Source organism: Arvicanthis niloticus, chromosome 6 (genome assembly GCF_011762505.2).
Source record: "Arvicanthis niloticus isolate mArvNil1 chromosome 6, mArvNil1.pat.X, whole genome shotgun sequence".
NCBI lineage: Eukaryota > Metazoa > Chordata > Mammalia > Rodentia > Muridae > Arvicanthis > Arvicanthis niloticus.
In genome coordinates this window covers 36,033,227-36,048,560 of record NC_047663.1, presented here as the reverse complement: position 1 = coordinate 36,048,560, position 15,334 = coordinate 36,033,227, and the positions used below count along the sequence as shown (strand labels likewise).

General features: G+C 37.9%; 1 protein-coding gene across 1 annotated transcript in view; it reads right to left on the bottom strand.

Moving 5' to 3' along the window:
* Positions 1-6,391: 6,391 nt before the first annotated feature.
* Brip1 (BRCA1 interacting DNA helicase 1) overlaps positions 6,392-15,334 on the bottom strand; it is a 128,558-nt gene continuing 119,615 nt past the window's right edge. Inside the window, exons 19-20 of the mRNA XM_034507581.2 lie at positions 14,649-14,972; positions 6,392-12,785 (exon numbers count right to left, since the gene is read on the bottom strand). Coding sequence (XP_034363472.1) covers positions 12,175-12,785; positions 14,649-14,972 — 935 coding nt within the window. The 3' untranslated portion in view covers positions 6,392-12,174. The remainder of the gene's footprint in view (positions 12,786-14,648; positions 14,973-15,334) is intronic.

Here is a 15,334-nt window from a genome sequence, read left to right as displayed (position 1 = left end):
AAGAGCACTGGCTGCTTTTCCAGGGGATGCAGATTTGAACCCCAGCATTTACACGGCAGCTCACAGCCAGCTGTTATATAGTCCCAGAAGATGTGACACCCTCTTCTGGCTTTCTTGGGCACCAGGCACACCGATGATGCATAAAATGTATGCAGGCAAAATAACCATACATATAACTGTTTTTAATAAAACATCCTTAACTGGATTTAGTGATGTCATTTACAGGACTCTAAGAACAGACCCATTCTTATCCATAGAAAATATTGTCTGATGGGCTGTACTTATAACCAGAGTTTGCATTACTATTATAACTTTGAATCTAAATACATATTGAGTCAAAAATCTAACTTTTATTTTACTGGGCTAATTGTGAGATCATGTCTTTGTCTCAGATATATATTCAATCCTGATTAGGTTTAAGGAACAGATTAAAAACACACAGGAAGAGATACCTAAATTACCAGTGCAAGTGTTTAAAGTATGATTTCATTGTGATACAGAGGCACAGGTCAAGGCTTTTAAATGTTGCTTCACAAGGTGACTTTTTAGTTCTGATAGTTATGATTTAATTACACATTTACTAAAGTACTGTAGCTCATAATAACTCCTCTCGATTTGCATATTATATTCCATACTCTTTTGTACCAATAAGAGAATTAGGCCATGCTATCCCACAGCATAGAAATAATTTCATACCTTACTATTGTATAAAATAGCTATGTGTAAACAATTCCATATGGGATTTTGAGAACAAACATATATATAAACTCACCCTTGAGTCAGTAGTGTCTAAGGCCAGTTATTTCAGCCCCAACAAAAAGATATAGGAATACAAGCTGGTTTATGCAATTTCTTCACTGTAAGTGGCGGGCTATTCCAGGTGCCATTTAAAAATAAACCTGTCTCTACACCTACAAAATATTTTTAAACTTTTCATACTAGATTCAACACCTTAATTTCTTTTTTTTTAAAAAAAGAGTTATTTATTTTATGTATATGAGTATACTGCAACTGTCTTCAGACACACCAGAAGAGGGCATCAGGTCCTATTACAGATGGTTGTGAGCCACCATGTGGTTGCTGGGAATTGAACTCAGGACCTCTGGAAGAGCAGTCAGTGGTCTTAACCACTGAGCCATCTCTCCAGCCCTCAACATCTCAATTTCATTTGGGAGTGTCTAATAGAAAGTAGAATTGGATGTTAAGACTGTGAAATACTTCTTGGAAAGCAGTAGCTTGATCTATTTTGTTGAAAAGCTGTAAGAATCTGTAGTTTAACATAGCACAAAAGATTATAGACAGGTTCTTAAAAATGCCTGTTGTATAAATTTCATCCTCACGGTCACTCTGCGAAGCATTTTACAAACTATTAGTCTGGACTTAAAATGTACAAAGGTAAAATTCATGCTCAGGTCCCTTTGACTTAGGAATCAGTTTTGTTTTGTTTTCCAAGAGGAAAAAAAAAAAACCTTTGTTTTAAAATAAAACTATCCTAAAATTATCATATTCTAAAATAAGACAATTTGTGTACATTGGTTAAGTATGCGACAGAACCTTTTAATACTTTGTTTTATGGACTGGGAAGATGGCCCAGTGACTGAATGTTTGCTCTGCATGTGTGAGGATGTAAGCCTGAATCCCTAGATGTTATGTAAAGCTGGTCGTGGCAGTGCAGACCTGGGATCCCAGTGCTTCTATAGTGAAACAAGAGACAGAGGCATGAGAATTCCCCAAAGCTCATGGGCTTGCTAGCCTGGTCTGTGCATCATCAAACAACAAAAAGACACTGTCTCAAACAAGGTGGACGGTGAAGATTGACACGAGTTTGCCCTTTGACCTCCACACACGCCATGATATGTGCATAACCAGAACTCGTACACAGAAACATGTACACACCCAAAGACTAAGAAACATTTAATATCAGTTTTAAACAGAACTTTATCATATTAAAAGAAGAAGGTAATCTTTCTGGTGATAGAGGTTGTAATAGAAACAACAGATCCTGAAAATATACAATCTAGAAAAAGGTTATTTTAGAAGAAAAATTTAAAAATACAACTATTTCCTCAGAACTAAGAAATGGCCAAGTAATTTTGCTGATGTGTCCATCTGGCCACACCTCTGTGGGGTATCAGTTCCTCTACAATGCATTCCCAACAGTAACAAGGATCACTATTGGGTATCTAGTTTCAAGACAAGAAGTTTCTGCATCTTCTTAAATTGAACAATCAATCAAATGCCTCAGGTTTCAGACTCACAAGGACCATCTTTTCTGTGTATGCTTGTGCGTGAGTGTAGGTGTACATTTCCATATGTGAGTTGGGGATGGGTGTGGAAGAGGTCAACTCTGAGTGTTTCACAGGTGCCATAGAACTTGTTTTCTAGAGACAGGCTCTCTCACACTCCTGAACTTGCTAAGTAGGGTAGACTAGCTGGCCAGTAAGCCTCAGGGATTGTCCGGCTCTGTCTCCACAGTACTGGGGTTACAACAAGCATGCCACCACACCTGGTGTTATTTACCTATGTTCTGGGGATGGAACCCAGGTCTTCATGGTTGCAAAACAAGCATTTTACCCAGTGAGCTATCTCAGCTATTCCCCTGCCCCTTCAGAGCCACCTTTTTTATTTGTGCATTTACATTTTTTGTTTTGTTTTTGAGACAAAGACTTGCTTTGTAACTCAAACTAGTTTTTAACTTGTGACCCTCCTACCTTAGCCTCAAGAGTACTAGGATTACAGGCATGCCCTGCTAAAGTGTTAACTTAAAAAAAAAGATATTATTTGTATGTAGATGTTGATGTGTGTAGGGGTAAATGAGCAGGGGCCCAAAGAGTCCAGAAGGTGGTATTATTATTATTATTATTATTATTATTATTATTATTATTACTACTACAGGGTCTCAGCTATGTAGCTCTGGCAGTCCTAGAATTCACTATGTAGAGAAGGCTGGCCAAGAAATCACAGAGCTCTACCTTCCTCTGCATGTACCACTAAGCATTTATAGGAAGGTACATTTATAGGACGTTATGAACCACCTAACTCGAGGGCTGGGAACCAAATTTAGGTTCCCTAGAAGAGCATGGAGTACTTTTAACCTGAGTCATCTCTCTAGCCCCAGTTACAAGTTTTTATGGAGGACTGAGAGCTGCAGATGCCAGCTGACTCAGTGATTTGGACTTCCTGTGTAATCAGTGGAATGTAGAATCTAGTGCTCTTGGCTGGGAAGAGACAACAGACCAAGAGGAAACCTTCTCACACATCCTCGCCTCCCACTGCCTCCACTTTATCTAGGATGAGACTACCTTTATGCTTGGAAGTCACCATGCATTGGTTAAAAAGAGGAGTGGAAGGTTCACAATTGAGAAGACACTAATAAGGCCACTCAGAAGTAACAGCATGGCCCTTCACTTTAACCTCAGCTAAACATGGGCTGGATTTGTGTACAACTATGAGACTGTAAAAGTTGTACTTCTCAGAACAACTTCTTACAATCTTCCATATTGCAATAACCCCCAAATTCCTTACAACCACATATTCATTTTTTGATAAATGAGTACATTACCACAAAAAAGAATTCCCAATTCCAGAAAAAATATTGAAATTGGGCAAAGCTGCAAAGTACTAAAGGGGAAATTATTAGAACCATATGATCTGACCATATGTTCCTGCAGGCATTTGTAACCAAAGTAAACATTGAAATTTGTCGTGAATGGGTTACTTTTGAGAGGAAGGCAGCAAGGAAAACTTCATGTTTTAGCTGAGTCTTTCATATAAAGTGTTGAATGGTGGATATTATCATAGAACTTGCTATGCTTGTTTTAAACAGGCAAAGAGAGTTTAAGTGGATCCACTGAGTTTTGAAAACACGGACATAATAGCTACAAGAAACATGTGGAATGTAGTGGTGTATTTTAGTGTACACACAGGACTTGGGGTAAATACTTATTAGTCACTTCTAGCCAACATTAGAGACAGATACTAGCAGGATAGAAAGGAACATGATGAACATTCTGGAAATCAGTTGGGAAACCACAACAGGCGGTAAGCAATGTGCCAAGTCCACACAAAGAAGATGAGGTCATTTGTATATAAGCATTACCATTGTTTTCTCTGAACAGCTGCTCAGACGCCCTCCCTTTTATCCTGTGAGCTGTCTCCATGAGTTACTGCTCATCCTCCTCCCAGGTTGAGCCTGCTAACTAAGGAGTGGATTCTCATGCCTTTGGAGCAGTTCTTTGCAGTCATTATCAGAAACAGATGGATCAATGTCTTGTCTATGCCAGCATGGTGTAGATATTTGCACATTTCTTTATTTTGTATAAACTGAACTTGAGATTCTGTCTTGGTTTTTAATTTGAAATTCTTAAGATGGTGAAAATTTTCTTAAAAAGATGTAATTTTACTTGTATAGGTGTTTTGCCTGCATTGCCTCTGTGTACCATGTGTATGCTTGGTCCTCATGGAGGCTGAAAAGAGTGTTGGTTCCCTTGGAACTGAAGTTATAGACAGCTTTGAGTTGCCATGTCTACCGTGTTCCCATTGTAGTCTTCACCATGTTTACTTCTATGGGAACTACGATGTAAATTCCTGATAGAAATGATCCTTTTCTAAATTTAACTTTGATATCCTGTGTATAGCACAGCTCTAGACGCAAAGTAGACTCTCAAAGTATGTTAGATGGATGAGTGGATGGATAAATGGCAATCATATAAAGAGCTATTCTTTTTTGTTTTGTTTTTGAAGACAGGGTTTCTCTTTGTAACTCTGGCTGTCCTGGAACAATCTGTAGACCAAACTGGCCTCAGACTTACAGAGAACAGCCTGCCTCTGCCTCTTGAGTACTGGGATTAAAGGTACCACCATTGCCTAGCCTAAAGCTATTTTTATTTTAGGAGAAGAGTCACACAATATGTAAGACAATTAGTTGCATATCATAAATTAAATAATGAATTGCATATCATGTTTTAAATATACAAAATATGACAAACAATAAATTCTTTCTTTGGATGTAAGTAAACATGAAAAATTAATTTTGTTTCAGAGTAGTAATGAGATGCAAGGCTTTTCCAAAAGGCTGATATCATAGCTAATCAATTAGTTGAAATCCAATTCATATTTTAGAATTCAACTACATCAGATTAATGCTGCTTATCTCCAACAAAACTGCAAGAACCCAGCATTCTTTCATATTTAAATTTGATAAAGATATATCCTTCATTGTAAAGAAAATTCTGACCCACATTAAAGAGATAATGGTCTAATAGCATGACTTGAGAAAGAGTGGGAGAATTAAATGTTAGGATAAGAACTGGGGAAAAAAGAGTCTAGAAGCCAGCCAAAGTAAGCCCGAGTGAGGGTCAAGCAATGCATTATTACTAGTGTTCCACTTAAGCTGGGTGTGGCAACACATGCCTAGCCCTCCGGCACTTGGTACAAAGCAGCAGCAGCTCAGGAGTTCACGACCAGTTTCAGCTATATATGAAACTTAAAGCCAGCCTGAGCTGCATGAGACCATGTCCAACACTATAAAACAATAGAAGAAAAGGCTCCTTTCATTCATTTAATCAGTAAATATATGGGAAAACAAAAACACTGACAACGATAATGAATAAAATCTTGGGCTGGAGAGATGGATCAGTGGCTAAAAGCACTGGCTGTTCTTCCACAGGATCTGAGTTCTAGTTCCAGCATACATGTGTGTCTGTATCTATATGCATAACTTTTACTGTTTTTTATGACTGGGGACTGAACCTAGGGCTTCACTCATACTCAGCATGGGCTCTACCACTGAGCTACACACAGCTCTGAAAATATCTACATACCTGCCAGCTCGGCCCTTGGGAGGCTGAGACAGAAAGATCCTGTATTCAAGCCTAAGAATAATTTAGTGATATTATATCTCAATAAATAAAAAATGTGCTAAAAGTATTAATTATTAAAAATATTCCTTTAGTCAGTATATCTGTTAGATTTTCAATTATTCATATCTGGAAAAAGCAAATTTTATGTAAATTTTTTCTTTCTAATGTAATGAAACTTGTTTATTAGAGTGGAATTTGTTTTAAGATGGGTTATTTGGATTTACTCCAAGAGCACTGAGTTACTAAAAGGTGGACTTACCAATAAGATGATCCAATATCTCAAATCCCATTGACATTATTGTCATAGCGGGCTGCAACATTTTTGGCATCCAACGTGGGGCAGCTCGGGCCGAAACAATTATAACAAAGATCCAAAGTGAGACACAGCAAGCCAGGCTACTAATAGTCCCATCAAATGAAACCTTGCTAAATGACTCTTTAAAAAAAAAAAAAAAAAAAGACATGGCAAGCCAGGCAGGGTGGCACATGTCTTTAATCCCATGAGAGGCAGAGGCAGACAGAACTCTGTGAATTTGTGGCCAGCCTGGTCTACAAAGCAAGTCCAGAACAACCAGGGCTATTACACAGAGAAACCCTATCTTGAAAAACCACAAAAATATAGATAAATAAAAAATAAAAAACAATAAAATTAAATCATTTAGGTCTAGTGGGTCATAGCATTAGTTACTTTTGTTCTAAATACCCTTTCTTTGATGTTGTTTCATAGTATGGATATTTCAAAAGAAGGCTTTAGCTTCCTTAAGCATTCACTGTCTTATATGGCCCTAATATTTCATTATAAGTACTTCTTTGCAAAACATATCAGTACCTTTCCCAAAGCAGATACCCAACACTACTAAAATTCATAAAAAACAAATTTCTTTGTAGCTCACTGAGAAAGCCAAGATGAAAGAGAATTGTGTGGCAATCCAATATAAAAATCACACCATTAGCTTCTGATCGCTACAACAGCCAGGTCTTCAACTGATGTTACAGCAAGCACTTTACACAGAGACATTTATAAGGAATCATAAAAGATTAAATCCTTTGAATGTGCTTTATTATAAGCAGAAAACATGGCAAAGCCCTATTTTAGAAAAATGTGGGAATGGTTCCTTTTAATTAATTAATGTATTGAATATAAAGATCAAAAGAAGAGAAATAAAGCTTTATGTAAACACAGAAACAGAACTCAATTTCAAAACCATATAATAATAAAATGAACAGTAGAAATATAGGTAAGAGGTCTACACAGTTTGAGAAAGCTCTAAGTGGCTCTTCAGCTACTGAGTCATAAATACACTCTTTAAGTTTTACCTTTCAAGAACTAAGGCCATTCTCCAACTAGTTGTTCATGGTGCAAGGCTATGTGCTGTATAAATTTCAATCTTTGGATAAATGCAATGCTAAATAACCACTTCATATGTATTAAACATTTAAGACAAACTATGTGATAATTTCTACTACACATTTCAAGTTTGGAAAATAAACCAGCCAAAGTCTTTTCCCTTTGGTCTCTAACAGAACTGTATTGTCGGTTGATCTGTCCATAGTTAGGGAAGGCATCGTAGAAGCCAGGGTGCACTGCAGAGGCATAGGTGACCTCACTAATGACTGTGACTTACCAGGTGCTAGGTACACTTCGACATGACTTTCTTGTTTTGTTTCATTTACTTACATCGGTGTTTTGGTTGCATGCATGTCTGTGACAGCACGTCAGAATTCCTGGAACAGGAGTTACAAACAGTTATGAACAGCCATGTAAGTGGTGGGAATTGAACCCAGGTCCTCTGGAAGAGCAGTCAGTGATCTTAACTGTTGAGCCATCTTTCCTGCTCCTTTAAGGGACTTCCTAAATTTCAACTATCTCCTACTCTCAAAAGGCCCATAGTTTTTTTTTTTTTTTTTTTTTTTTTTTTTTTTTTTTTTTGGATGATCACTGTTCAGAATGTTGATCTGAGGAGACTGTTTCATCTATTGTATTGAAAAGTTTAAACATTTTTTACATACTGAGAACTTGTGGGACATCTCTGTGAACTATCTAATAATATGCAGAGTATTAGCTTTTGAAAAAAAATGTAGGGAAAAAGATGGTATGGTAGATTGACTAGGAATGGCCCCATAGACTCACATGTTTGAATGCTAGCTATAGAGTGGCACTATTAGGAGGTGGTCTTGTTGGAGGAAATGGGGGTGGGCTTTGGGGTCTCCTATGCTTAAGCTATGCCAGTGTGGTACAGTCTCCTTCTGTTGCCTGTGGATCTAACTGCCTGAATGGTGCCATGCTTCCCACCATGATGATAAGGTAGTAAACCCTCTGAATCTGTAAGCCAGCCCCAATTAAATGTTGTCCTTTATGGGAGTCGTTGAGGTCATGATGTTACTTCCAGCAATAAAACCCAAAGTAAGACTAATGGTATTTGTGATTAAGTTGGGTGCCTGATTGTTAAATGACTTGCTTGATATTGTCATGTGGTTTAATGATTTTTCTAAAGGCAATTTCAAGCTGGGTGTAATATAGCAAAATGGGAGGTGAACACGGGAGGACTAGGAATTCAAGGCCAGAGTGGAATATATGAAACCCTGTCTCAAAACCAAAGCCAAAGCACCCAACCAAACAATAAAAGGTGGGGGGCAAACTCCAAAGACATAAAAAAATGTTTAAACTGTATCAGTTAAAACAAATATTCATCTTCCTAAGTTACTGCACATACTTATGTTCCCAGAATGTAGGTAAGTCATCTGACCTTTTCCACGTAATGATTCACTTTGTTCTAAGTATTCTGGAACAAAAATTGACTCAGAAAAAAAATACCAACAGATTTTCTTAAATTGCCTAAAGAGATTTGCAAGCCTTTATAGTATTAAAGTCTGCATTTTATAAATGAAACAAATTCCATGAAAGGCATGGTACTGCAATTTAAATAGCAAGTCAGAGGCAGAAACAGGGACAGAGGCTGTGTTTTTGTCTTCTACAATGAATTTCTTCCAGGACCAGACTACTACCCCTATCTAAGACTTAAGATTCTTAACAGGAAAAATGGTTTCTCTATTTTAAAAACAATGTAGAAATCACCTTCTAAATCCACAGAAACACTCCTTACTTGGTAAGCCGTTAATTCAAATTTCATGTATCAAATCTAAATGCTATTAAAATGAAAGCAAACATGTGCATACATAATAATTCACTTACTCAAATGAACATAGAAATATAATTACTGGGACTTGATAATTATAATTTTGACTTGATAATACACCACAAAGAGTAGTTGAACAGCTGATAAAATTTCAGTTCAGTCTGGAGACAGCTTAAAGCTAGAACCCCTGCTTAGCATACAAAGCCTTGGGCTTGATCTCCAGATACACATACACACATGTTGTAGGACATTTAATCACATTTGAACCCTGAGATTGTGTTATTTATTGAAAAGCCCTATTTTTAGTTGTGGTGTGGCTCAGTCCTTAGTACACATTAATTCCTCTGGCTGGAATTCAGACATGCCCTTAGGACACACCTTTAGTGCCAAATAATGAAAGTTATTTTGTAGAAGGAAGCACCTAAGTTTGAAAATGATGTCTAATTGAGTGGCAGACAAAGTTATGAACCAGAGAAAATTTTGACAGAATAAGATATGCAGAACTCTCATGAAGAAGAAAGGAAAACTACTTACCAGAGCAGTGCAGAGAGGAAGCAGCCAGGCAGTTTTACAGAGACAGGTTGAAGAGAGAACAAGCTAGACACAGGTGAAGACAGAACAAGCTAGAAAATGAGGAGCCAGAAGATTAGAACATATCGCCAAAGTTAATATGAGGCCAAGCAGAGCGATCCAGGAGAGACTGAGAGAGAAGCCTGATTAAATCAGTCAGCTTGGAGAAGAGTTTGAGCCAGAAAGGCGAGTTGAATCACCCAGCCAGAGCTCAGAGTTAGGCAGGGGTGAGCTTATTTGGCAGTAAGTGTCAGAGGCTGAAAACATTCTAGTTCTAGATAAGATTGTATGGAGGCTAGAAGCTTCCAGGACTAGGCCTAGGTTAGCAGTCAGAGGCTGTAAGACTCTGACAGGACAATTATATTAGGAGAATAAAAGTTACATTTACACACATACCACACTTTCTCAATTCAATCACCATAAAAAGTCTAAATGTCCATTCTTTGGGTGTGTGTGTGTGTGTGAATCTGTAGTTTTGGAATGTCAGAGATGACCATCTTTTATAAACATTTTTGATCACACATAGTTTCACTCTCTAAAATACACACTCAAAATTCACAGTAGATTCTTGTTCTTTAAGGGAGCATTATTTTAGGATCTATTTTATATGTGTGTATATGTATTTGTAACATTTACTTATTTATTAAATGTACATAACAAATGTTCTTTTCTTTTTTAGTTTTTCAAGACAAAGTTTCTCTGTATAGCCCTGGCTGTCTTAGAACTTACTATGTAGAATGGCCTGGAACTCATAGAGATCTACCTGCCTCTGCTCCGAGTGCTGGGATTAAAGACATGTGCCACCACTGCCCGGCAAGTTTTCTGTCTTAATAGTTATAGAATTAAAACTTTATACTAGAATGTATGTATCTTAGTCAGGATTTCTATTCCTGCACAAAACATCATGACCAAGAAGCAATTTGGGGAGGAAAGGGTTATTCAGCTTATACTTCCACACTGCTGTTCATCACCAAGGGAAATTAGGACTGGAACTCAAGCAGGTCAGGAAGCAGGAGATGATGCAGAGGCCATGGAGGGATGTTAGTTACTTACTGGCTTGTTTCCTCTGCCTTGCTCAGTTGCTTATAGAACCCAAGACTTCCAGCCCAGGGATGGCACCACCCACAATGGGCCCTCCCACCTTTGATCACTAATTGAGAAAATGCCTTACAGCTGGATCTCATGGAGGCATTTCCTCAAGGGAGGCTCCTTTTTGTGATAACTCCAGCTTGTGTCAAGTTGATGCACAAAACCAGCCAGTATAGTATGTCTTTGGTACTGTGAGGATCTGTGGATCATTTATTTATTTATGTATGGAGGCCAGAGGTTGAGGCACATCACTTTCTATGAGAACAGTAAAGTGAAATAATTAGAAGTGATATTTGAAATATTCCAAATTGTGGGGAGCTGACAGAAGGTGGCTATCATCCTTGTAGCCATCTTGAGCCATATACCCTTACCAGAGACTTGACTGCATTAGCCTACAACAGCTGAGCACACTCTGATAACATCTTGCTTTAGATACCCAGGATTTTCTCTTGGGTGTGTGAGACTTAAAGGTGTGTGACTAAGGGTGTGACTTAGAGTTCAGATTTAGAGACAAGACCTAAGGGCATGATTAAAGGTGTGACTTAGAGGCGTGGCTTAGAAGAGGCATATAAAAGGCGAGAGGCAGACAGGAGAGAACAGAACAATTTGGAGGAAAGAGAATCAGACACACCAGAAGAGGGCATCAGATCTCATTATAGATGGTTGTGAGCCACCATGTGGTTGCTAGGAATTGAACTCAGGACCTCTGGAAGAGCAGACCATGCTCTTAACCACTGAACCTATTCCAGGTTCCACCAAATGATATTCTATAACTGCATATAATTTTGTTTCTGGTATTTTAGTCTTAGCAAACAAAAAAAAACCAATTTCAGTTAAATATGCATGTTCTTTCCTTTAAATTTTCTAATATAAACTAGTTTTAAACATTTTTTTTCTTTTGACTTTAAGACAGGGTTTCATTCTGAAGCCCTGGCTGGCTGTCAACCTGTCTTCCGTGTGCTGGGACAGAGCTGTGTGCTCTATGCCTGATCTAAGGAAGGCTAATGAAACAGCACATTTTTGGAGACAAACTATGATTTTTTAAAAAACATAAGTCTGTGAATTAAAATACAGTGACATATGGCTAAAGCGTGGCTTGATTTAACTGAGATTAATCTTTGTCTATCAGTATGAAAACGCACTAAGTGAACTTCAAAATATGAGTAATTGTGTGAGGCTGGAAGTATCTCAGGAAACTAAATATTAGAGAAAAGTACTTTGTATAGATTACTTAAAACTCTAGAATAAAACTTGTATTTCTAAAATAACATACTTAGAATCTGATAATGAATTAAAATTATAATATTTGCCCAGTGCACAAATTATTATTTACACAACAGGGCTTAACAAAAGCCTGCCAGCATCACCTAACACCAGGAGCCCTCCCCTATGGCTTACAGGCCCTCATGTCTATTCATGAGTTTCCCCAGCTCTGATTCACGTATACAAGTTGTCAGCTCTGCTCTCTTCCACTGGTGTGACTCCATTCAACTATGTGTCCATGCAACCTTCGACTTTCACTTCTGCCCAAATCCAGTTTCAAAAGGCTCTTCAGCTGAAGAACAATCTGAATTATTACGGGATCCATTAGTTTCAACTAGCTCAGTGTTTTCTTCGTCCGTATCGACAGGATCAAAAAGTTCAGGTGAGAAACACACAGAGTCGCCATCCACTTCTGTTTCATCAGCTTTACTTGAGCTGGAGCAGTTGGTTTCTTCAGTATCCAGAGACAATTCAGTATCTGGGTGTGGGTCTTTCCCAGAGAAGAACATCTGTTTGGAATGGTTCTCAGCAGGAGTAGTGTCAACCTTCACTGATGAAATGATGACTTCTGACTGAGGGCAAGGTGCCAATGATGTGTTTGCTGTTTCATTTGAAGACACACATTTACTTGTGAGTGGCAAAGCAGTTTTATTGAAGGTGGAAGAACCAGAGGCATGGTTCTTTGATGACTTAAGCCCAGGTGTGCAATTTTTTACTTTACTAGTGAAATGTCGTCTCAAAGAATTAAAGATAGGCCAGTTGACTGGCTCTGTTTGCTTTCCAAAAATTGGGCTTGAAGATCGGGAAATCTCTTTTTTTTCTGTTTTTATTGTCTGAACAGACTCTTCTCTTAGTCCTGGATCACCTGAGAATACAAAAATTTATACTGTCAACTCTGTGCTGCTAGGTAACATTCACTGTTATTTTAAAGTATTTATTTTATTTTATTTTTTGTTTGGGAGAGACTCACTATGTAGCCCTGGCCATCTTGGAACTCCGTCTGTAGACAAGGCTGGCCTTGAACTCATAGAGATCATAGAGGTCCCTGCCTCCTAAGTGCTGGAATTAAAGGCATGTACCACCACTGCCAGACCCAAAGTATTTTTTATTAGAAATTTTTTTTTTAATAACAGTAGTTCAGTACCTACCACCACTTTCATCTTAGAATTTAAAGGAGAGAATGTTAACCCTGAAGAGAACAGTGGGTTTCCTGTCCTGAGTTATAATGCTCTTTGCATTATATTATTATTGTATTATATATTAATTATATTAATATATTATTATATTATATTATGATCATATAAACACAATGGAGACCACAACACTGCACAACAAGAGGAAGGGTAAAAAGGAAAGGAAGATAACAGGCCCCCTGCCTGGGAAAGCCCTTCAGTGTAGAGCAATGCCTTAGCACATGCCAGACCCCAGCACTGAAGGAGGGAAAGGAAAAAGGAGAAATCTGCCTCAAAAATCCACTAGTTAGTGACCAGGAAAACCTGCCCAAGACTAAACTTCTTAGTTAAAAAATAAGGACAATGATACTTGTAAACTGTGTGCTATTTGTCAAATTATAGAGCTGGTGAGCATGTAAGACCAGCAGTGGACCCGAGGTTTCCTGGCTACTACTGTAACAGCCTTGAAGTCATTTTGATACTTATTTAAAGGCACATGGCACAGAATATTTGAATAGTATGTTAAGCTACACTAATATACAAATTAAAATTATATCCAGTCACCAGAATCTGTCAGTTTTTGCTTTTTTTCCCCTGTTATAGGACAGATAACAAATATTTTAGGTTTTGTGGTCCATATTATGTCTGCTTCAACTATTGAAGTAGGTTATTCTGGAATTAAAATATAATTACTTAACTTTGTTGTTGTTTTTTTTTTTTATTATGTAAAAGCAAATGAATAGTTGCATTAAACTTCAAACATAACAGAAGCCAACAGGACGGGCCAGGGTTCACCAATCCCTGATGCAGACCATGCTTTCTAATACTTTATAACATTACTTTTTATCATTTAGAACAAATGACTCACATCTCAGGTTCAGACATAGGGCAATCATAAATGGGACCTTTCAGTTATGGAGGCTTGCTGCAGCTAAAGCTGGCTGACCTTGAATTCTTTCTTTTTAAAGTTGAATACTTTTGTATTCCTGCTACTACTATCTAAAGTTCAGCTTGCAGGAGCAGATTTATTCTTCCTAGACTTTAGGGATTCTACACAAGCATCTTTACCTGCCAAGCTGTGTCTCCAGTCCTTGCCTGGAATCCCTGGTTCTCTTACCTCAGCCTCCAGCAGATGAGATCACTGGGATCACAGGTATGTGCCATGATACCAGCTTAGCTCAATTTTTATAAAGCCTTTAAAATAACATCTAGCATTTTTAGAGTATTTTACAATGCTATGATATTTATTAATTATTTTGAGTTTTACAGTCCAGCTCAGAGGGACAAGTAGGTGGGTTATTCTATTACAACTTAAAGTGTTAAGTGGCATTCACAATCTCCTTAGATAAGTGGCAAAGCCAATGGAAACCACAAAATACACTTTGGTATCCTAACAAAAGTCTGTTCTCATTCAAACATACCTAGTATTATTTTGTAAATACTTCATGTTATAAACCAATATATTTCAGGAAATTAATGTACACCTAAATCATTATTTCACTGTTACAAAATGAAAATTTTTTCTGTCTACTGTAAATGGGCAGAATTCAACATACTTTTCTTCCTCCTGGAAACGCCATGACTTGGTACTGAGGGGTTTTTAGCAGCCATCTGAGGATACTGCAGCTCCTGGACACACACTTTTGTTTCTTCTGTAGAGTTTTCTGGTGACTGATGACTTGCTTCTGACACACTTGGAATAGTGCTATCCTCCAAACAGGCCACTTCCAGAGTAGGCTCATTGTCTCTTATACATTTTTCGTCCTTTTTGGATCTATTAGTAACTTTCTGGTGTCTTCTAGAGAACTCAGTCAGGGACTCCAAGGCACTTGCAAAGGTTGAGTGGTGCTGAACCTGCTGCCTCACCCATTTAGAAAGTCCTGAAACAGCGGATCCAAGGGAGAAACTGCTTACTCAGTTACCAAAATATTCATGTATCAAAGATTAACTTTACTTTTTCTAGTGAAACAACCTAATTTACATTTCAACATATGGAATAGTTTTCAATCTTTTAATATAATATTTTTTATCTACATGAGTTACAAAGGGACTATGGCCTGAAAAATAAATCATCAGTTTCAAAATACTAAAAGTTGAAAACACAGGCAGTGTACCTCAGCCATGCAGTCAGAGCTTCACCACACAGTGCACTACAGAGCACCAGCTGTTTGCTGCTGTGATCAAGGGACACACGGGGACCTGCAGCTCACTGCTGGTCATCTCAGGACACACTGATTACTAG